Raw genomic sequence first — 23,595 nt, forward strand, 5'->3', positions numbered from 1 at the left:
GGAAAAGCCTGTTTTTTTTTGTTTGTTTTTTTTTGTTTGTTTTTCTTCAGAGATTATACGTTTTTTATGCTTTTCAGTTTGTTCTCTGGATCTGTGTCCCCTCCTCTCCAGAGTAAACTGACAATCACATCTACCCAAACAAATTTTGGCACTGACACCTATCATTTTTTGTGGCCCATCCTTTATGACATCCGTAACTAAAGGAGGGTCACGGAGGATTTTATTTATTTGGGTTGCCAAATACATTTGCATTTCAGTGAAACTTAAACTGTAGTTTTGATAGCACTTACTGATGGTATTCAGTTAAAGAAGGTATCAGAGGTTCAGAGCATTAAAAAGTGAGAAGGAAGATAATCAGCTGAAATGGCCAGTTATACACAAATTCCATCTTGTCAAAATGTACAGCTATATTGTAATTTAAGAGAAAAAAAAGTGGGTTCCTTGGGGTAAAAAAGGGTAAGCACTGCTTTGTGTTACAGGTTACATCAGGTCATAAGCTTGTGCAACTTTTTTTTTTTTTTTTCCCAGAGAATGTTATTTGTAGGCAAATTTGTTGCAGCAGTGTTTTTTTTTTTTTTTTTTTTTTTTTTTTTTAAATACCTGAAAATCTCCAAACTGAGAACTTGTTTTTGTTAAACTGCATTGAATCAGTTTAACTTGTAGGTGATGTGAACCTCATAGTTAAACAAAACAGGCAAAATAAGATAACAGGCCTGTGAGTGAAACATTAACCCTGTTTAACCTAGATTCTCAGGCAGCAAGAGGAGGAGATGGCAATTGTCTCTTGAAACTACATCCTAAGAAATGCCGAATATGGAAGTAAATCTGTCTCATCAGATTCTGAATTATAAAAGCCACTGAATTTCTAGCACTGAAATTAAGTATCTGAATTTTTTTGTCTCTGAATTCAACTATGTTCATAAATTTAGAATTAAAAAAATCCAGATACTTAATTTCAGTGCAAAAAAAAAGAAAAAAAAAATCCTGATACTTAATTTCAGTGCAAAAAAATTCAGATAATTTCAGTGCAAAAAAAAAATTCAGATATTTAATTTCAGTGCAAAAAAAAAAATTCAGATACTTAATTTCAGTGCAAAAAAATTCAGTGCTAGAAATTCAGTGACTTTTATAATTTAAAATCTGATGAGACAGATTTACTTCCATAGCTGTAACTATATCAGTATATTTTTTAAAAACTAATCCTAAAAGTTATGTCATTTGTAGTCTTCACAAATCTCTGGATGAAAGGACGGGAGAAATAGGAAATGGAGTCACACTATTGTATTAACCCTCAAAGACTTCACCAATGACCAGTGACAAAAAGCATCTACTGATCAGAAGTGTTTAACATCTTCTGAACTACTAATCATATCAATAACAAGAATTCAGGTAAAATGCAGTTTCTTAGCTTCTCATGGTCATCAGATATGACTCATTTAGAAGTTCAGAGGCTCCATAGTGGAATTGGAAACAATGACATTTTCTACAACATTTTCCATGTGGTTTGACAAATGATAGTGGTTACAGATGCTTGTTTTTATGTTCAGTTAATGATATATTTTGCTGAAAAAGTCACTTTGTCCCCAGTTTTCTCTGTTTTGATAAAATAATCTTTGAATTTATGCTGAGTTTTTATGTAAATCAACATGATCTCTGGATTAAATATAGGAAAATACCTGATTTTCACTGAAAAACTGAAAAGAATATCAGAATAAATGGTGATAAATCACTTAGGAAAGCTGAAATGTACAGAAAAAAAATTGAAAGTCCCTACAAAAATAGCTATGGGCCTTTTGAGGGTTAAAATTGAGAAGATGTCAATATAATAACTTTTTAATGAGCTCCTGGAAATTTTTTTTGCGGAAAATTTCAAGCAAGTACTATTAGTCGAACACTATATAAGTGGACAAATGATTAAATAAAAATTACACATAAATAAGAAAAGGAGGAGAAATCAAAAGCATGCATTAGCTACAAGATAAGAATGACAGGGGTTAAAATAAGACAAAATGAAATGTCTTGTTAAAATTCACAAATATAGAACCGGAATATGAAACCACTATAAAACTAAAGTTATAATTCAGTTTCATTATATCATCATAAATGGGGGTTAATTACCGAAGAGGATTAAAGGCCACTGGAAAAAAATAAAATAAAATTAACCCTTTCATGCATAGTGGTCACTACAATGGACATGTATTCTACAGCTGTTCTCTTATATATTCATGGTTTCTGTTGTTTTAGTTCCATATCAACCAACACAGTGGACGCTTATGCACCATTTCATATACTACAATTCACTGTTCTTGATAAACCTGATCTGCAAAAACATGTTTGAGTGTAAATCAATTGCTTGTTATTGTTATTAGACTGTAATTAACAGGATTTAAAAAAAAAATAAATAAATAAATAAATTTTTATAATTTTTTTTTTTTTTGCATATTATCTCCATGCAGTGAGTAATGACTAGTATTAGAGTATGTTAAACTATGAGAAAATGTTAGATTATCTGCATTAAAAAAAATTTTATTTCATAGTTTTCACAGAGTATATCAGTAAATACGTTTCTTTGCTTCAAACATTTAATGCATGGTGTCCAGTTGAGTGGACCTTTTTGCAACTCAAATAGGTTCATAAAAAAAATTCAGTTGCATTGTTTTTTTTAATGCCTAGAGGAATTAAAACACTCAGGAAAAAATCTTGATTAAGGCTCTCATAATTCATGCATGAAAGGGTTAAAGTCCAACATACATATTTTTTTTTTATTAAACTCTAAATTCAGAGAAAAAAACATCTGAATTCTGACTTTTTATATTGTAGTAGCAATAATAATAATAATAATAATAATAATAATAATAATAATAATAATAATAATAATAATAATAATGAAAGTAAATATATAAAGGACCTTGATTTTTATTTTTTCTTCCATTATCCCTAATCCTCTTCCGTATTAATCAATTTTGTTCTAGAAATAAAATAATCGAGATTAAGGCTCTCATAATTCATGCATGAAAGGATTAAGGTCCAACATACATATTTTTTTTTATTAAAGTCTAAATTCAGGGAAAAAAAAATCTGAATTCTGACTTTTTATATTGTAGTAGTAGTAGTAGTAGTAGTAATAATAATAATAATAATAATAATAATAATAATAATAATAATAATAATGAAAGTAAATATATAAAGGACCTTGATTTTTATTTTTTCTTCCAGTATCCCTAATCCTCTTCCGTATTAATCAATTTTGTTCTAGAAATAAAATAATCGAGATTAAGGCTCTCATAATTCATGCATGAAAGGGTTAAGGTCCAATATATATATATATATATATATATATATATATATATATATATATATATATATATATATATATATATATATATATATATATATATTATAATTATTCAAAGAGAAAAGTCTAAATTCAGAGAAAAAAACGTCTGAATTCTGACTTTTTATATTGTAGTAGCAATAATAATAATAATAATAATAATAATAATAATAATAATAATAATAAAAGTAAATATATATTGGACCTTAATTTTTATTTTTTCTTCCAGTATCCCTAATCCTCTTCCGTATGAATCGATTTTCTTCTAGAAATAAAATAATCGAGGTCCTCATCCATCGATTAGTTTAGCCTGTCTGGTCACGTGACATAATTTTTTCCATTCACTTCCGCAAATAAACGCCAGAGCAGCTTCGGCCGCTTCAGAAAGTGAAAACATCCGCCGCAGACCGAGCCGTGTGTCATGGTGAAACTGACGGACAGAGGCTTCGACAACAGCGGACACACACCTATTTAACAGGTGGGTTTAACGGAAACCTTTGCGTTTTCTTCCCAAGTCACCGACAGCCGTTGTTCCTCCGCCTGGAACAAACCCTCCTCCTGGACCCGGCGGTAGTCCAGATTAGAGCAGCTGTCCCACGGATCAGTCTAGTAGCAGCTCCGTCCACTCTGCTCTGTTGTGTCCGCCGGACACTGTGCTGAATAATGCATTTGGAACAATGGACACACAGCTGGAGAAGTGCTGGCATCCACCTCTACTGCCACTTCCACATGGAGGTACAAGCAGAAGGACAGAAGCTGAACTTTAACCTCAGACACCTAAACAGCTGACAGGAACCAAAAGCATCTACTGAGCTAAAAGGGTTAAGGACTTTTAGGACACTAATCCTATCAATACATTGAAATAATTCAGTTAAAATGCAGTTTCTCAGCTTTTCAGTGTCAGATATAATCCATCTGGACGTTCAGAGGCTCCATAGTGAACATGGAAATGCAGAATACATTCACTAATAATCCTATATTTCCTGAAAAAAGCCACAATTTCTATTTTTTTTTCTGTTTTGGTATAATTACCCTTGCATTTATTCTGAGTTTTGAATTGAGTTCTACTTTGTCTGCAGAGTGGTGAACTAACTTGGGTTCCACACCAAGAAACTGAGGATATATCATCAGCTTCCTGATAAAACCTGCTCTGTGACTTTTGGCAAATTTTACAGGAGAAACAAAAAACTGTTTATATAACAGGATACTGTGAAATATGACAAAAAATATCTGTTCATTTTAATGTTGGTACTTATGATGGAATGTAAACAACTTTCACAGGAGGCTGAAATTTGAAGCTATAATAGGGGAGATAGCAGGTTTTTATTCCCAACCAAAAATGTCACTTAGCAGGTTTTATCAGGAAGCCGACAAAAAAAAAAAAATTAAATCAACAAATAAATAAATAAATAAATACACAGACACACACACACACACACACACACACACACACACACACACACACACACACATCAGCTAAAATTTGCTTAGAGGTCTTATTTATGTCTTTGTGCATTAGAAATCAAAGGAACTTTGTGTTGGTAAATGCAAGTTATGCAAATTTACAGGATTTCAATTCTGTTGCAACATGTTGATGGTCATATGAAATATGTTTTCAGGTCAAAAATGTCCAATTTCATCACAATTAATGCTATATTTTCATGTCACAAATGGCCAAGTTATATTTGAACTGAATTTACCTGAAAAACAAATATTCTATTCTTTTAGATTCCCCAATTTTTCTTGCAAGATCATATGCTACATATCACATGTTTTATTTTTACAGGTTGCAATATGGAGTATGGTGCTGATCCATCCTGCTTATGTTACGCTAATACATACATTAAGAATGTCACACATCACTTTTTAAATTAACAGTTTTCTAATAATAAGCATTTTTATAAAGAAATAACAATTCTATATTGATATTTACTCTTTAGTATGATGATAAACTATACAATAAATAATTCTGATCCTAGTTTTTGCACAGGGATCATTTGTGGAAACGGTGACATGGCTGCCCAGCATCAGTATGATTGGATCCGTAACAACCATGTCACATCCGTCCACTGCCACATTTTGTGTTTTTGTGTCAGCTGTTATGGTTTTAGATCCACAATACTAACATTTATGAATAAGAGGAGAATTAGCAATAGTAAGTATATGAGTTTATTACAAATAAAGTACTGGTACTGACCAGATCATCATGGGTAATGTCACGTCCTTCCACCAGCAAAAGTTTTCACATACACGTGCTATTCAAAATCCAATATTTCTGAAAATATAGCTTCCACTGTCAAATAATATCAGTATTCTGTGCACAAATGGATTAACATTATTTCAACACAGTTCTATGCATTTCTTACAGCTGTTTTTTTTTTTTTTTTACAAAAATGGCCACTCATTTGACCCCCTAAGTAAATTTTAGTCGATATACATATAAAATATGTACAAAATCAAAACTAAAAGGGACAGTAAGAAGCTGGAGATCTTGGGTCTTGGGTTCAATCACAGGCAAGTTAATCCATTGCACTAATTTAATGCCTGAATTATCCTTCTTGGTACAAAGGAATTCCTCTGTAGATATATTTCTGGATGTTGGAAGTCTTAACCCGTAAAAACCGAAACATCCACCGGAGACCAAATTATCTACTGATCTAAACTGTTTAATAACTGTTTATCCATTAATCCCATCAGTCCATGTAAATAATAGGTGTAAAATACAGTTTGTCATCTTTTCATGGTCATCAGATATGACCCATTTGGATGTTCAGAGGCTCCATAGTGAACGTGGAAACACAGTCATCTTCTACAACATTGATTCACCACTAAAACCCATGGAGTTGGTTCAATGACAGTGGATGGACACACTTGGTTTCTGTTCAGTTAATGATATATTTTTCTGTAAAAGTCACTTTTTCGTCAGTTTTCTCTGTTTTTGATATAATAACCCTCAACTTTAATCTGAGCTTTGATGAACATCTACATGATCAGTGAATAATAAATCTAGGAAAATAGATGATTTTCACTGAGAACATGCAAAATGCAGAGGATAATATTATGATAAAATGGTGATAAATCATTTAGGAAAGCTTAAATAGAGAGAAGAATTAATTTGGGAACTGACACAAAAGTCGCACTGGGTCTTTATGGGTTAAATACCTTCCAGAGGGAAGCAGTTCAAAGTAGGAGGTCAATGGATGTGACAGATTACTCTTTTCGACACTCGGGAGATACTTGTCACTGAGCTGCATCTGTTTAAGTTTCAGTATTCATGATTAAGATATTTGTCACATGCCCATGGTATGAACAGTGAAATGCATCAACTAACTACAAAGGCTGTGCAATAGAAATTAGACATTTAAATTATATACATAAAAAACGTAAACTTAAAGTATAAAATTAAAGCATACTCAAAAACAAACTATTTGTTTCTATGGTTTTATCTGTGGTTTCCTGATTATTTGATTTATTATTATATTATTTTTATGAACATCTACATATTTGCTGGATTAAGTATATAAAAAATACTTGATTTTTCACTGAAAAATGGCAAATATAGCGGAGAATAGGATAATAAATGGTGATAAATCATTTAGTAAAGGCTAAATGAAGAGAAAAAAATCATTGGATGCTGCCACGTAAGGGCTTAGAAAGAGAAAGTGAACATCAAGGTCAGTTTCTTTTTTCTCTAAAACAATATTTTTGATTACTCAGCATGACAGACATATATCACTAGTTTCCAAAATTGTATTTATTTAATTTGTACCTGAATTACAACTGGATATATAAGAAAATATATGAGAATACAGTGCAAATGACGAATAGTAAAGGTTGTAAATGAATGTATACAGCATAAATTCAGAATGTAAATAGCAATGTGTAAATAAATATATTCAAAATATATGCCTGCATCTAATCTTGTATTGTATAATAATCAAATACTAGAATGATTTTGAATGTTATTTATTATAAAAAATGGCAGAAAGATGTGTATTAAATATAGTAATGAAACATTTGTCACCAAAGACTGATAATTTTATCAGTATCTTAATAAAATCTTTGATTATTATTCTGGTGCATCACACTTAACAAACACCTCACTACGTTACTTTTTTAGATTCTCACTCCATTAAATGAATTAATGTCTTCAAAACTAAAATAAAAATTACATCAGTTTCATTTTTAGATATAATGTAATCTCATTTATTAAGACAAGTGTGGTATGTTAAATATTTGCACTTTCCTTGAGGAACACCACTTTTTGGCAATTTTTCCAAACCTTGAATAACTGCTGTATATTTTTCCTCACTCTGTTACTTTGTCAGTGATGATAAATTCATGTTTTTATTAAATATTTGGTTATTATTCCTTAATGGCATGTTAAAGTACTTGCTTAGACCTACAATTTGAGATATTATGGTTACTGCTAAATACATTTTTAAAAACAGATATGGAATGATTAGTATTGCTGCACAGTGCTTTCTCTCTCTGTTACTCGCTCGGCCAGGCCCATAAATAGCTCTAGGTGTTTAAGGGTTAAACACCCACAAAGTCTTTAGAAATCCTTAAGCCCTTGAGTTCATAAGCTGTGTTCACCAATAACAGTGTGCTGAGCCCGAAGACTGCTATGGTACCTGCAACGCATGAAAACAAACAAAAAAAAATTAACTCTGCTCATTGAGGTCTGCGCTGTCTTTTCTAGAAAAGCACTTGTAGAGCGCAGACCTCCGCCAAGGCAGATCAGTAGCCCCCCCACCCCCGATCACCACCAAAATTTAAGCATTTGTTCCTTGTGCCAGTATCAACATTTCCTGAAATTTTCATCCAAATCCGTCCATAACTTTTTGAGTTATCTTGCACATGGACAGACAGACAGACAGACAGACAGACAGACAGACAGACAGACATGGGGAGGGGGGGCACTGATCTGCCTTGGCGGTGGTCTGCACTCTCCAAGTGCTTCTAGTTACTCTATGTTTTATTGCTTGTTTTATACTCTCCTTATTGACAGTACGGTAAGCCTGAGTGCCAAGAAAGGTGCCTATAAATGAAATTTCTTCTTCTTCTTCTTCTTCTCTCTTCTTCTTCTTCTTCTTCTTCTTCTTCTTCTTCTTCTTCTTCCCTCTTCTCTCTTCTTCTTCTTCTTCTTCTTCTTCTTCTTCCCTCATCCCTCTTCTTCTTCTCTCTTCTTCTTCTTCTTCTTCTTCTTCCCTCTTCTCTTTCTTCTCTCTTCTTAGTATTATTATTTATTAGTATTATTATTAATTATTATTATTATGTGTGACTGGTTCTCCAATTATTACTGTACTATCAGGTCAGTGTTTTTACCAGCTGTATAAAATGTCACCATCACCTTTTTACTGTATTTAATATGATATTATTATTATTGGTTAAAATGGAATTCAAGTGGTCAGTTTCTGATTGAGAAAATATGTCAGAGTCAAGCTTTTTACATACCAGACCTGATCTCTTGGAGCCAATGTCGTGCCACATGACCCAACTTTTCTCTAATCTCCTTCCTGAGATCATGTTTGAGTCTGTGTCAACATGAAAATATTCAGGTCCTGTGTCGCGCTCAAGCCAAGGGATTGAATAACTTGAATGAATGTGAAATGTCTATAATCCAGTCTGTGAACATGTGTTTTCATCTTCATACCCACTAACAGAAGCTGCTGCAGCACTGGCATCTTTGCCTTCCCTGACGACCCCCCCCACCCCTGACCCCGACCCCTGCTTATGGTTTGATGTTCGCCTGGCGTTCTAGCCGCAGAGTCGCAGCGACCACATCATGGTGGATGTGACAAAATGGCCCATCTTCAGCCTGATGGGGCCCCAGGAGCTAGCCTCAATACGAAAAGCATGTGTTTTTGGAACGTCTGCTAATGAAGCTATCTACGTAACCAATGACGACGAGGTAAGTGGTCAGAGGGGAAATTTCGTCACTTCTTTGGGTGATTAGATTGTGTCTCAACCACACAAGCTGCTTTTGTTCTCAGATAATGTCAGTGTAAATAGTGAATATTTAAGATTTTCTTTGCTAGTTATTGGGCCAGATATAGTACTGTACTGAAGTCTTAGGCCACCTTTAAGTCAGGGTGGAAATGAGCATACATTTTCTTCAAATACAACCAGACAATAAAGAAAAGATGAGCACAACCTGAAAAGAAAAACTGAACTAAATGGGTTCTAAAGGTTAAAGTCAGGATTTATTTTGACCCCATGACAGAAAGCAGCACAAACATTAGAGACAGCTGACATGTGTTGAATGAAACCTACTATTATACATCAGAAAATTAATGCAATAAATCTCATATTGTCTGAACAAAAGAGTCCAATATAGGGCTGGGCGATAAAACGATAACGATGTATATTGTGAAATAACTTTTCCTCAATTGAAATATGAGACATGCTCGATACAATTTTGTTAGAATTCATTCATCCATGTTTTGACAGACATAAGAACAGCCAATCATAATTAAAAAAACGGTTCAAGCAAGCTACATTTCGAAAATACTCAATTCAAAAGTCCAAGCCCCTTTCTTCAGACGTCCCTCCGAAGCCACGCCTCCAGAGTACTGGCACGTGCAATGCTTGTTCCTGAGGGTTCACGAGCGCCACACAGCAACAATTTGCCAGCGGAGGCTCTGCTCCATTCCCGGCTCGAGCTTCAACACTGTCTACGGTCTGGCCTGGCCCCAGCTCCAGCTCTGTCTCCGACACCAGCTGAGGCTCCGACCCCGGCTCTGGTCCCATATGGCCCCGCCTCGGGCTCTGACGCTGACTACAGCCCCGGCTGAGGGTCCAGCTCGCGTATCCATGCATACCTCATTCAGTCTCCTCTAACACCCCCGCTCTTACAGAACAGCTCCAGTTCAGACCTATCTGTCTAACGTTACATTTCCTAGTGATTTATGTTTGTGACAAAACAGTTTGCCAGTGAACTTTCCATCCTAATATAACTAATATAGCCAGGTTCTGGCTTCGCTTCCTATACAAGTGCTTCCAGCCTCTGGGAACGCGCAATTCATGCTCGAAGAGGGGTACGCCCAGAGAGGGGAAGGGGGGAGGGGCGAATGGCAGTTGAGTTTGATAGACATATCACCGTTCAATCATTTCGAGTGGGCACTCAAAATAATTGGATGGTGTTTTTTCAGTCCTGTCCGTTCCACAGGTGACTAATTTTTAAAAATGTTTGTGTTAGAGCATTTAATTAATTAGTTGTAATCAGGGTGTGAAGGGGATTTTAAGGAATATAGTAAAAAAATGCTCCAGGAAAACATCTCAGACCCCACCTTTAAGTAGCACTGCACCGAACCAATCAGACTAGAGCCACAGCAAGTTAGGTTGATACACACAGCACAGGTGTAAGAGCAGCCGCAGCACACGCTAATGTTTTGACTGCAGTGGGAGGTAATGAGTGTTCCCTCAGGAGAAAATGTGACCGAGAACTTGAGGGACCAGGTTACTGAAAAGTAGGTTGTGAAATGTTTTGGTTCGGGGCCTTCAATACAATACAGAGGTGTACCGAACGAATACTTGTAGCCTGTGTGAAGAATGCAAATATTCACCTTTCCTTAAGTTTCACTTTCAGTTTTACACCAGTTATGGCAGTTAGCCATACTATACCAGCTGTTTTTACAAAGCACTTTAAAAACGTTACAGCTGGCCAAAGTGAATCATAAAGCAAGGGAATAAATAAGTAACACAGTGATAAGACAAGATGCACAGCGGGCTAAGAACAACAAAATACAACCATCATAAAAACGAAGGCAAATTAAAATCTGGTAAAAACAACATAGGAAATCTAAAAAACATCTCACTCACTGATTAAAAGCCAGTGAGAAAAAGTACGTTTTTAGATGTGACCTAAATGCAGGCATAGACTGAGCCTGCCTAACATCTAAAGGTAACTGGTTCCACAGCTTTGGGGCAGAAACAGAAAAGGCACAGTCCCTGCAAAGCTTCTTGAGGAACGCACCCCCACATATATATACCCCGGGTATTGTTTTGCAGAGATGGTCTGTTGTGTTTGTGTTCTCTTTTAAAACTTGAAAGCTTCTGATTGCCGGTCAGACTTTTAGTTTAGTTTTAAATATATGTACCTGTTTTATTTATCTGACACAGTTTCATAATGTTCTTCAGCACATCTGTCATGTTCAACCTCTGACAGAAAATAAATCATATTTAAATCAAAAAGAACCTTCTGATGTCTTCACAACTAACTTATGAGTAAGGGAAAATTTAAGCTTGACAAAAATAGTGATTTGATTTATATCGCGATGTATATCGATATCGTCTGATATGAAAAAAATTATCCTGACATGATTTTTTTTTTCCATATTGCCCAGCCTTAGTTCAAGACATATGTAGTCATTTATTTTGAAGTGGGATACTACATATGTCTCCTTTTTAATGTTGTTCTGCTGCCCTGGAGGTCACATATCTTTCTCTTTAACCTCTGTTTTGGTTCTCACAATCACAAATTTGGCCTCTGTAGCTGTTCAAATAAGACCATTCATTGGGCAGCAGATACATTTATGTCCTACACTATTCTACATTATTCATCATTCAGCTAAATTCTAGGCTGTATTTTACGCTCTCTGTCACTGATTTTGCTTTGTGCATGGCTGAATCTGCAGCTCTTATCAGCGCTGCCCACGAGGGTTGATGTTTGTCTGCAGTGTGACCCGTTGGGTGACCTCCTTATCGTTGCTCCATTTATGTGCTTCCTGTTTTGTCCTTCCTTCCTCATCTGCCCACATCCAGGTGCACGTTTTTGGGCTGAACTGTAGTAACTGTCTGGGAACTGGGGACAGCCAGAGCACCATTGTACCCAAAAAACTGGACTTCCTGAGTGGGAGGAAGGTGGTCAGTTTGAGCTACGGCAGTGGACCCCACATCCTACTGGCCACCGAGGGTATCTACACACACACGCACACGCACACGCACACACACACACACACACACACACACACACACACACACACACACACACACACATAGTAATCCTCACAGCTGGATTAAGGGGAGCAGCAGAATGACTAATCTTTTGTGTTTCAGATGGTGAGCTGTTCGCCTGGGGTCATAATGGCTACAGCCAACTGGGAAATGGGACGACCAACCAAGGCGTAGCTCCAGTGCTGGTGTCGGCCAACTTGCTCAATAAGAGGGTCACAGAGGTGGCCTGTGGTTCTCACCATTCAATGGCTCTGACGGACTCAGGAGAGGCGAGTGTTTCAGAAATATTTTACTTTTAAGTCCAACACGAGCCTGTGTAAAACCCTCCTGACGACAGAGGTAATTTAGCTCAGCAACAGTGCAGTAAAGACCAGAGTACGAAAATAAACCCAATCCCATCAGTAGTTTATCCCTCTGAGCTAAAAACACAGGCAATTAAGCTCAGTCATAATGAATCTATTGTTCCTCACATTACTGCCTCATATATACTCAGCTTCCTTCAGTGTCAATGAACGTCTCAGTTCATTCACTTCACATTTTTATGCACTTCATCCACCTCTGTTACGTCGCATAAACCCTGGAGCCAACAAAGCACTTACTTTTTAGCATTTAGAAGCTTGCTGAACACATGAATGAACGCTTGTAGCAGTGAAGCTTCCATTAACGGGCTTTTTGGTGCATAAGATACAAAAACAGGGAGACAGTGTTATCAGGGTGGGTAAATTTAGCTTTTATCGTCATTTGGTCTGTCAGTTTGGCTTTTGTTATTCATTTAGTTTTACAAAAATGTACATACTGTTCTATTTTTATCCTTATTTTGAGGAATTGACTAGTTTCGTGGTAGATATTGTTTAGTTTTAGTTATGTTGGTTTTAGGTTTTGAGGTGTAATACAGAAAACTGTGATTTATAGGGGGTAAAAAAACATTTTAGAGCAAGCTAATTGAAAAAGGGGGAGAAAAAATGAGGATCCATTGAAGATCCACTTGTTTAACCAATGTTTTTTGTGATTATTATTCTTAATGACACAAGTGTGGAGGATTATTCCAGGCCATGTTCTCCTCACTTTCACTTTTTTGCTAATATCTGAGTGTAATTAAACTAAATAAGATCTGTCATTACAGTCGACAAATATGTGAAAATGCACAGTTTTTAGCCAAATTACATGGAACATCTTATTTTTTTTTATTATTCTTTTATTAGACCTTTATTTAATCAGATAAAATCCCACTGAGATCGAGATCTCTTTTACAATGGTGACCTGGCCAAGAGGTCAGCAGCACATGCCATGAAATCTTAAATCTTAAATCTCATAACCCTGAAAGCAGCTGCAGCATCTAAACCCTTCCTGATGTTATTCTCAGTCTTAAACTTCATTCATTTAACATGAACCATTAACATTTGGGTAAAGGGAAAATAACGCTGATTTTACAATTCTACAGTTGGTTTTAGTTTTGCTCTTCTTTCTTTTTATTTTTTTCCTTGTTTAAAGGCTTTATTTTGCTCATTTTATTCTTAGTTTTCATTAATTATAATAACCCAAGTGGGTCAGACAATGGTGGGAAAATGTTCTGTGTGCATTATCCAAACAAAAGCAAAATCAGGTGCTATTCAGAGTGGGAACAGACGAAGCAAAAAGGAAAACAAGCACTGATAGTTTCAATGCATTTTATTTGTGTAAACTGACTGTAAAGGACAGAAGCAACTTGTAAATACTTTGAAGTGGACCTCAGTTTGTTAGAAGTTCTCACTGGATAACAGATTGACATGAGATTCAAGTCGACTGGATAATGATACCACAGATCAGAGCATAATTTCTGTGGCATAATGAATGAAGTGTGACATCAGATAAATTATTAAGAGAATTTTACACATATTTATATTGAAATGTTCTGTTTTTAGAAAAGTTCTATGTCCGTTTTGTTGTTCTGGATGTCTTTATTTTTCCATCCTGTCTGTCAGGTGTATGCGTGGGGCTACAACAACTGTGGTCAAGTGGGTTCCGGCTCCACGGCGAACCAGCCCACACCTCGCCGAGTGTCCAACTGCCTGCAGAACAAGGTGGCCGTCGGTATCGTCTGTGGTCAGACCTCCTCTCTGGCGGTCGTGGACAATGGAGAGGTGAGTGGAGCCACATGTAGAGTTTTCCAGGATCATCTGGCCCAAAACTAATGGCAATGTTGTTTTGTTTTTTCTGCAGGTGTACGGTTGGGGTTATAATGGAAACGGACAGCTTGGACTTGGGAATAATGGGAACCAGCTGACTCCATGTCGCCTCATAGCTCTGCAGGGTTTATGTGTGCAACAGGTGTGTCGATCAGTGTTAATGCAGTGCCAGTGCAACATAATGCAGGGTTTGTACGGGTGCTTGAAATCCTTGGAAATCCTTGAATTTCAATGTTGTGTTTTCAAAGTCTTGAAAGTGCTTTAATTTTAGTTTAAGTGCTTGAAAGTGCTTGCAATTGTAACTCAGTGATATGATTTATTTTATTTATTTTAATATTAACTCAAGCTAACGCTACTTTCAGAGAGGTGATACATTTAGAAAAGTAAAACTTTGTCAAAAAAGAAAATTTGCAGGTGCTCTCAGGTCAACTCCAGGTACATTTTTATCTTAATCTTTGTCTTGGTGCGAGTGTGCCTGAAGAACGACAAGTGGATTCCCTTTTTTTGGATAAAACTTTGTGTTATCCTTTAATTTCTAAAGTTTTTGCTATTATGAAACATAATTTTAGATGTCTGTAGCATAATACAGTGTACATCATTGTGATAAAAAGTGAAGTGTTCTTTTTTTAATTTTTCTTCTTTTTCTTCTTTCTTCTTCTGCTACTAAATAGATCTTATAGATATAGATTTTCAGGGCACTTTGCCATGTTTTATTCCTGGTGAAACTTCACTCTGTTACCAACCAATCAAGTTATTTCATTTTTGTAAAATGTGCTTGCATAACACCGAATATGTTTACATACACACTGTTATTCCACTATTATTTTGATATGATAGTATCTCAGACATTCAGTACCATTTTCTCCATGCCAATTTTCCTTTTTTCCAAAATTAACATTGTCTGATTTAGACGTGGAATATTCCAGTGTTATTTCAGTTTTATCAGCATTCTTTGGACATGAATGCAGCACACTGAATGTAATTTGCACGTTTTACTACAGGCTGCAGCCCACGGTTTCTGTTTATGCTAAATACACCTACTGTTAAACATCATGACAGAATATATCAGCAGGTTTATAGAAATGAAAAAGATATTGAAAATTTGACTTTTTCAGTGTGTGTTTGAAGCACAAAAGAGGGAGTCTGTCTCAAGTGGAAAACTTAAAAATAAATGGTGCTGGTGGATGCACAGTTGCAGGAATGTTAGTGGGAATATTCATATTTGTTAGCCACGTAAAGAGCTTTTTAGAAGGAGGAAGAAACAGAAAATGGGCATGTAAATATAGTCTTTGATGCCTCACGAGTCCCTAGAGAGTTGGACTTCACTACTCTAGAATTATTAAAACATTCAGAACCAAAACAGTTTCTTATGCCGATGTATTAAAGTTCGGTCTCATACAAAACATGACCATGTTTATTTTTGTTATTTTTCTTCAGATTGTCTCTGGCTATGCCCACTGTCTGGCCCTCACCGATGAAGGATTGCTCTACGCCTGGGGCGCCAACACATATGGACAACTGGGCACAGGCAACAAGAGCAACCAGCTGAGCCCGGTTCAGATCATGACGGAGAAAGAGAGGTACGACATCCCGCCACAACTGCACCCACTGAATCCACTCGCACACTTTCACTGACTGACTTTTGCTGTTTTGGCTCCTTCAACAGAATCGTGGAGATCGCTGCCTGTCACTCCACACATACATCAGCTGCTAAGACCCAGAGTGGTCAGGTGTACATGTGGGGCCAGTGCCGGGGCCAGTCCATAGTCCTGCCTCACCTCACACACTTTACCTGCACTGATGACATCTTTGCATGCTTTGCCACTCCTTCAGTTATGTGGAGGCTTCTGACCATGGGTAAGACAAAGTGCTCATGTACTTCAATCCTACATTGGTGCATTTCTGTCTTCATTTTGTACCTCACCTATAACTAAGACAAATTATGAATTTATATAAATTTGTACATACAACAATTCACTGCAGAACCACTAAAATACTGTGATGTCTGCCTATTTTACCTATAATTAGTTAAACAAGTGGTGCCAGGCAAAACAAACCCCGCCCCTCGCATGTATTGTAGTTTATTTTGGCATCGATCCAGCTGATGTCATCATGTCTATGCGTGTGCTGATGTCAGCATATCAATTGCTTCTATATATGTGCCAAGTTTGTAGTAAATTGAAACAAAATTGATGTTTTATAGACAATTTAAATTTCGCCCCTTATAAGTAGCTTTGACCTACTTTTCCCAAAATGTAATAACTTCTATTCTAGGTCACTAGCAACCTATAAACCCAATTTGGTATGAATTCAACCTATAGTTTTGCTGCTACAGACATTTGAAATTTCACCCATTATAAGTAAATGGGAAAAAAAACAAACAAAAAAGATTTGAAAAATTCATGAAAAATGTGAACTTTGACCTACTCATCCCAAAATGTAATTAGATCTATTCTGGGTCACTGGCAATCTATAAACCAAATTTGGTATGAATTCAACCAATAGTTTTGCTGCTAGAGTGTTAACAAATAAACAAACAAACCAAACCAAAAACAATACCCCTTGCCTCCCCTTCGGGGGGGTGGAGTAATAATAAGAATGTGGTGCTACAAACTAACGCCAGTCAGCTATAACATTATGGTCAAAGGTGGCTCAGGCTGAGTTAGACATTGTAGTACAGTGGGGAAAAAAAATGATTGAACGATAATGGTTATGACACAATAATAACACAACAAAAGGCAAAAATTGAATGAACTTAATTGGTATTTTTCAGAGAAAGACAAGAAAATGAACTACAAAAGAAGACAATGAAAGTAAAATATTTTTGTCTGCATGTCACTGAAGCAGTAAAATATTTCCAAAACATTGTGTATAATAGTAAAACACTAACAGGGCTACTTTTTTTTTTTTTTTTTAACTTTTTTTACTTTTCATACATTTTCGAGGTGTCTGTGGATCCTTAAAAAATCTGAAATGTGACTGTCCTAAATTAAGGCTTTAATATCCTTATAATTCATAATTAACCCTTAAATCTGTCACTTAAAGGTCATAACAATTCCACAGACTAAATGATATTGCTGTATTTGCTTTGGAAATCTTTGTAAAGAATTTGTCAAATTTTGTAATTAGTGTTTAGCATTTTATCAAAACAGAGACATGTACATTATGTTTATGTTTTTTTTTCCTCCCCTTTATTTTATTTGTAATTTTGGTTTCTTTATAGGGTCATTCATGTTTCATTTGTGACTCTAATTGTATTCAATATCTACTGCAGATATCCATATTTTTTCATATATACCATATAAGGATGTTTGATTAGATATGTTTATGTATGTAAAATGCCTTGTATATTTGTATGAGCAAAACTAAATAAAAATTAAGTTTAAGAAAAGTCGTAAAATTGGCTTCTTTAAACCTGCTCATATCTTGTTTTTGCTGTGATACATCCATACCACATAGTAGGGTCTGAACTTAGAACATTTACTTGCAGCGGAGTATTTTCATAGTGTGATATTAGTGTTTCTCTTTAAGGAAAGGATGTAAACTCTTATAACTGTATGCGTTTGTGTTTTTCCTCCAGAACACGATGACTTCTTAACTGTGGCTCAATCTCTGAAGAAAGAGTTCGACAACCCAGAGACGGCCGACCTCAAGTTCTGCGTGGACGGCAAATATATTTACGTCCACAAAGCAGTTCTTAAAATCAGGTCAGATTTCGTCTCGCATGTTTATATTTAAAGTGTAAATCTTTAAAACCATTTCTGAATCTGTTCCCATGACCACGTCTGTGCAGGTGTGAACACTTCAGATCAATGTTTCAGTCCCACTGGAACGAAGACATGAAGGAGGTGATTGACATCGACCAGTTCTCCTATCCCGTCTACCGCTCGTTCCTGGAGTTCCTGTACACGGACACTGTGGAGCTGCCACCCGAGGACGCCATCGGTCAGACCCACGGACACGTCACAGTCCACTGTCTGCTGTGTCACTCATCAGTATTTAACATTTGTCGCTCTGTGCCTTCGTTCTGTCAGGGCTTCTGGATCTGGCCACGTCCTACTGTGAGAACCGCCTCAAACGTCTGTGTCAAATCATAATCAAGAGGGGAATCACGGTGGAAAACGCCTTCTCCCTGCTCTCTGCAGCTGTGCGCTACGATGCTGAGGTCAGTTTTCATTATCAGAGGAAAGGCATCTTTGAAATCCTGTCTGAAAGCTGTTATTTGTGCTGCTGCCCAGGACACAAGAGAGTTTCTTCCTGGTTCCCGGATTCCTCATCCATTAGTAAATATCACACATGAAAAATGTAATGAAACCAGAATATTGTAAAAGACATTGGAAAATGGTAGATCATAGGACCACAGGGCTCTAAAATAGCGGCAGAACCTGACAACCTCACGAATTCAAGTTGTTATTGATTCTTGATAGAACATGCCGGTGAGACAAGGTTATAATAGTTTTGGATTTTCATTATAGTTTAGTTTTATTTAGTTTTGACTTTTTTTTCTCTAATTCAGTTACTTTTAATTAGTTTTTAGAGCAGGTTTGCTAGTTTTTATTAGTTTTCGTAATTTTTTAAATGCTTATTTTTAGTTTAGTTTTAGGGTTTTTTTTAATATCTTTTCTCTTCTTCTCTGTCGTATTCAAATAAATCCCAGACAGGACTCTGCTGCTTTCTCCCAACTTTAGTCTCCATGTTTCCAGGTAGAGTGGGGACCAGAAGACGACTGGAAACCACAAGTGACGGACCGTTAAATATCATACGCTGCCGCTAGCTGAAATTGCTCGAGGGAAATAAATCGATCTCATATCAATCCAACATTGACAGAGACGAAAACGAAGGGAATTTTCTCCATAATTTTTATACGTTTTAGTTAGTTTTGTAAGCACACAATACAGTTTCAGTTAGTTATCATTTTTTCTTTTAATTATAGTTTTTATTTATTTCAGTTAATGAAAATGTTTTTACAATTCTAGTTTTCGTCATTTCGTTAGTTTTCGTTAACGATAATAACCTTGCGATGAGATACATAGCCATTGGTCCTATTTTTATGTTGTTGTGTTTTTTTTTATTTAATGCTTGACAAACATTGTGACAGGGGTAACAAAAAATACAAGACAAAACATCTGGCATACAAGTTCATAGACACCAGACAAGACAGAAGAGTCCATAGACATTAACCCATAAAGACACCAACATCCATGATCGTCCAGAACCATCTACTGAGTTCAACTGTTTAATACCTGTTGATCAACTAATCCTATCAATACATGTAAATAATTGGTGTAAAATAGTTTGTCATCTTTTCATGTTCATCAGATATGACCCATTTGGACGTAGTGAGCGTGGAAAACACTGTCATCTTCTACAACATTGATTCACCAGTAAAACTCATGGAGTTTGATAAATGACAGTGGATGGACACACTTGTTTATATTCAGCTAATGATAGATTTTTGCTGAAAAAGTCACTTAATCTTCCGTTTTTTTCTGTTTCTGATATAATAATCTTTGAATTTACTCTGAGATTTTATGAACATCTACATGATCAGTAAAACAAACATAGAAAAATACCTGATTTTTACGGAAGAAATGCAAAACTAAAGGGGATAATATTACAATAAACGGTGATTAATCACTTAAGAAAGGGCAAATATAGAGAAAAATTTATTTGCGAACTGCCACAAAAGTCGCTCTGGGTCTTTATGGGTTAAGCAAATCAAGGACGGGTGCAGAGGGCTATTTACAGGTGAGTTTATGTGCATGCGTGTGTATATGTATGATTATTTATGGTTATTTTGTGCGGGTTGGGTATATGCAGGTGGAGACGGAAGAGGGAATGAAAAGAAAATTGGCAATCTAATACATTGAACAAAAATATAAACGCACCACTTTTGTTTTTGCTCCCATTTTTCATGAGCTGAACTCAAAGATCTAAAACTTTTTCTACGAACACAAAAGGCCTATTTCTCTCAAATATTGTTCATAAATTTGTTTAACTCTGTGTTAGTGAGCACTTCTCCTTTGTCCTTTGCTGAGATAATCCATCCACCTCACAGGTGTGGCATATCAAGATGCTGATTAGACAGCAGGATTATTGCACAGGTGTGACTTAGGCTGGCCACAATAAAAGGCCACTCTAAAATGTGCAGTTTTACTGTATTGGGTGGTCCAGGGGGGTCAGAAAACCAGTCAGTATTTGGTGTGACCACCATTTTCCTTGCACAGTCTTCTTCATGAATTCTCTGAAACAGCTTTGGAGATGGCTTATGGTAGAGAAATGAACATTCAATTCACAGGCAAAAGCTCTGGTGGAGATTCCTGAAGTCAGCATGCCAATTGCATATTCCCTCAAAACTTGTGACATCTGTGGTATTGTGCTGTGTGATAAAACTGCACATTTTGGAGTGGCCTTTTATTGTGGCCAGCCTAAGTCACACCTGTGCAAAAATCATGCTGTCTAATCAGCATCTTGATATGCCACACCTGTGAGGTGGATGGATTATCTCAGCAAAGAAGAAGTGTTCACTAACACAAATTTAGACAGATTTGTGAACAATATTTGAGAGAAATAAACCTTGTGTGTACACAGAAAAAGTTTTAGATCTTTGAGTTCAGCTAATGAAAAATGGGAGCAAAAACAAAAGCGTGGCATTTATATTTTTGTTCAGTGTAAGTAGAAGGGTCAAAAGATATGAGTATACAAAAATGAGAAATCAGTAAAGGGTTTTAAATAATAGTACAGGAAAAAAAAGAAAGAAAAAAAAAAATCATTAATACCAAATATAATAATAGTGACAGCCTTTTTTCTTGCCCCTCCCCCTCCACTCTCTTATTTTTATGTTTTCTGATCTTTGTCTTTCAGGACCTGGAAGAGTTCTGCTTCAAGTTCTGTGTCAATCACCTGACCGAGGTGACCCAGACGGCTGCTTTCTGGCAGATCGACGGAAACCTGCTCAAGGATTTTATCTGTCGGGCCAGTCGCTGTGGAGCGTTCAAGAACTGATCCCAGCGGCTTCTCCATCCCCCTCCGATGAACTCTGTACAGTATTTCCTTCGCTGTCAAATCGTAGATTCACCTCATTCCAGACCAGAACCTTTGAGTCCACTACCTGACCTGTACATACTGACACATACAGCACTGATTGACCAAAGTGCCTGACAGCGTAATGTGCAAAGCTAGAGTTAAACGCATGGAGCGGGTTTTCAGAGCTTAGCTTGACGTTTCCTTTTAACTTGAAAGAGTCTTACCAGTTGCCTGATATCACTTTATTTTTTCTATTATTATGTTTTAATTGACCAAGTTACTTTAGTTTGCACTTGTTTGATACTTTCTGGAGTTCTTTTCACAATCATAATATGGATGTGCAGTCTGGAGTCATCATATCCAGGTTAAACAGGTATGATCTTTGCACTTGACAGGATAAAAGAAGTAGTTTTAAGACCGGGCAGTGACTGTGGGGTTTAGGTGTGACGACAATGCATCATGTTCTGTCTCAGCTGTGACTCAAAGATCAGAGCCCTGATTCTTAAACTGTTATAGATGAGAAAAATGATCATTTATGCACTACATTTACAGATTTCATATGTTGGAAAAGTGTTATATTGTGCAGCTAATGTTCATTTATGTAAATGATCTATTTTTGCAGCTCAAAACAAGTAAGTTTCACCAGGCAGGCAGGAAAGTTATTTTACTAAAATCTCTTTTGTGGTATCTGCACTACTGATACAAAGAGTTTGAGCACATATGCTTATATCTCTATTGAACCCGGTCATTGACAATCTGTGTATTTTTAATAATTGATGCTGAAAGTGCCAGTTGACCCCTGCAAGAAAAAAAAAAAAAATAAAGACTCCAATGTATGTAAGTTTTCAAGTTTTAAGTTTATTTAAGTGTCCTGAAATGCATTAGTTAAACTGAAAAAGGATATTCACATCAGATGGTCATACCAGTGATGTTTTTTCATACCTGGAGCATTTTCATGAGCAGACACTTTGGTTGTAGGTCAACAGAAGTGACCACATTGTTTCATAGAACATTTTATTTCGGCATCGCTCCACTTCAGTACCAAAAGAAATATAAAATATATGAATATGACAAAACACCAGTTAAACGGCAAAAAGAAAAATAGTTTGTATATTACTGTTTACAACAGAACATGGTATGAGAGGATTACATCTGAATAAAATGGAATGAAATGAAACGGATATAAAAGTCATAAATGTACACATTCATTTTCAGAGTAAACAGAAATGTATACAAGTTTGAAGCTATAACCTGCACTATGAAGCAGAAACACTAAAAGGAATGTTTTTGGTCCTTTCCACAATTCTTGACTTGAACCCACTACAAGTAAAATACCATCAAAAGAAAGTGCAGTGTACATTATTTGGTTAAATATTCTTTACTTTTCGTATTGTAACTATTAGTAACTAACAACATCAATAATTTCTCAGAAATGTAAATTCAATCAGATGTGTCCACTTTCCTTGCATCTTAATCTAAGTCTTGAGTTTTGGCCTAAGGTGTGTTTTGAGTTCAGAGTGATCGTAACCTTTAAATATAAAAAGTGGACGAGTTGTAACAGTTTCACCCTTCAGTCCAAGTGAAAGGTTCTAGTTCTCTAAAGGTGTCCCTGAGATACTGTGTTCAGAAGAATCAAACTATAGGCTGGTTTAATGATAAACTGTTATTTTTCAGAAGGATGACCTTAAATTCCTCGTTTGGTCCAAAACCCAAAGATATTCAGTTTACTGCCACAAGAAACAAGGAATCAGAAAATATTTAAATACTAGCTGGGGATCCACGGGTTCTAGATGTGGTAGTTTTTATGCTGTTATGTATTCGTGCATGCTGTACCGTATTTGTCCACCAGTCACCGCCAAAGTGTTCTGGGTATAGCAACATGATTGTAAGGCTATTGTATTCCAAAATGACTAATATCTCCCAAAATATTGGTCCTATTAACTTGCTGTTTTCGCTAGTCTGTTCCTTGACCAAAAATACATAAGTATGCCAAACTGCAGCAGTCAGCTCTTTCCAGATTTTGTGTGAATCCCCAGATACATACACAAATGCAAGCACATAGAGGCCACTTGGCTTTTATAATATAGATGATGGATAAAACTTTGTATT

General features: G+C 36.1%; 1 protein-coding gene across 3 annotated transcripts; it reads left to right on the forward strand.

The window, feature by feature from the left end:
- The first annotated feature begins 3,666 nt into the window (after window positions 1–3,666).
- On the forward strand, window positions 3,667–22,347 carry LOC115412876 (RCC1 and BTB domain-containing protein 1). 3 transcript variants are annotated; one of them, XR_003934395.1, is made up of 13 exons: window positions 3,667–3,812; window positions 9,004–9,251; window positions 12,104–12,254; window positions 12,398–12,564; window positions 14,257–14,415; window positions 14,495–14,602; window positions 15,898–16,040; window positions 16,127–16,317; window positions 18,041–18,167; window positions 18,254–18,405; window positions 18,495–18,625; window positions 21,325–21,927; window positions 21,960–22,347. XR_003934395.1 is itself a non-coding variant. In XM_030125537.1 (12 exons), the coding sequence occupies exons 2-12, from the start codon at window positions 9,126–9,128 to the stop codon at window positions 21,463–21,465; spliced, it is 1,596 nt and encodes a 531-aa protein (XP_029981397.1). In that variant the 5' UTR covers window positions 3,667–3,812; window positions 9,004–9,125; the 3' UTR covers window positions 21,466–22,347. The 3 variants fall into 3 exon arrangements, 2 of the variants coding, with proteins under 2 accessions (XP_029981397.1, XP_029981398.1); XM_030125537.1 differs by having other exon boundaries at window positions 21,325–22,347; XM_030125538.1 differs by having other exon boundaries at window positions 3,680–3,812; window positions 9,102–9,251; window positions 21,325–22,347.
- The last annotated feature ends 1,248 nt before the right edge of the window (window positions 22,348–23,595 follow it).

This window comes from Sphaeramia orbicularis, chromosome 21, assembly GCF_902148855.1.
Source record: "Sphaeramia orbicularis chromosome 21, fSphaOr1.1, whole genome shotgun sequence".
NCBI lineage: Eukaryota > Metazoa > Chordata > Actinopteri > Kurtiformes > Apogonidae > Sphaeramia > Sphaeramia orbicularis.

Bases quoted from the DNA above. Each gene is read 5' to 3' on its own strand.
- LOC115412876 (XM_030125537.1), top strand. From the start codon at position 9,126: ATGGTGGATGTGACAAAATGGCCCATCTTCAGCCTGATGGGGCCCCAG. The intron at 18,168-18,253 runs GTCAGATTTCGT...ACGTCTGTGCAG, and splicing joins AAAGCAGTTCTTAAAATCAG to GTGTGAACACTTCAGATCAA. The intron at 18,406-18,494 runs GTCAGACCCACG...TCGTTCTGTCAG, and splicing joins GCCACCCGAGGACGCCATCG to GGCTTCTGGATCTGGCCACG.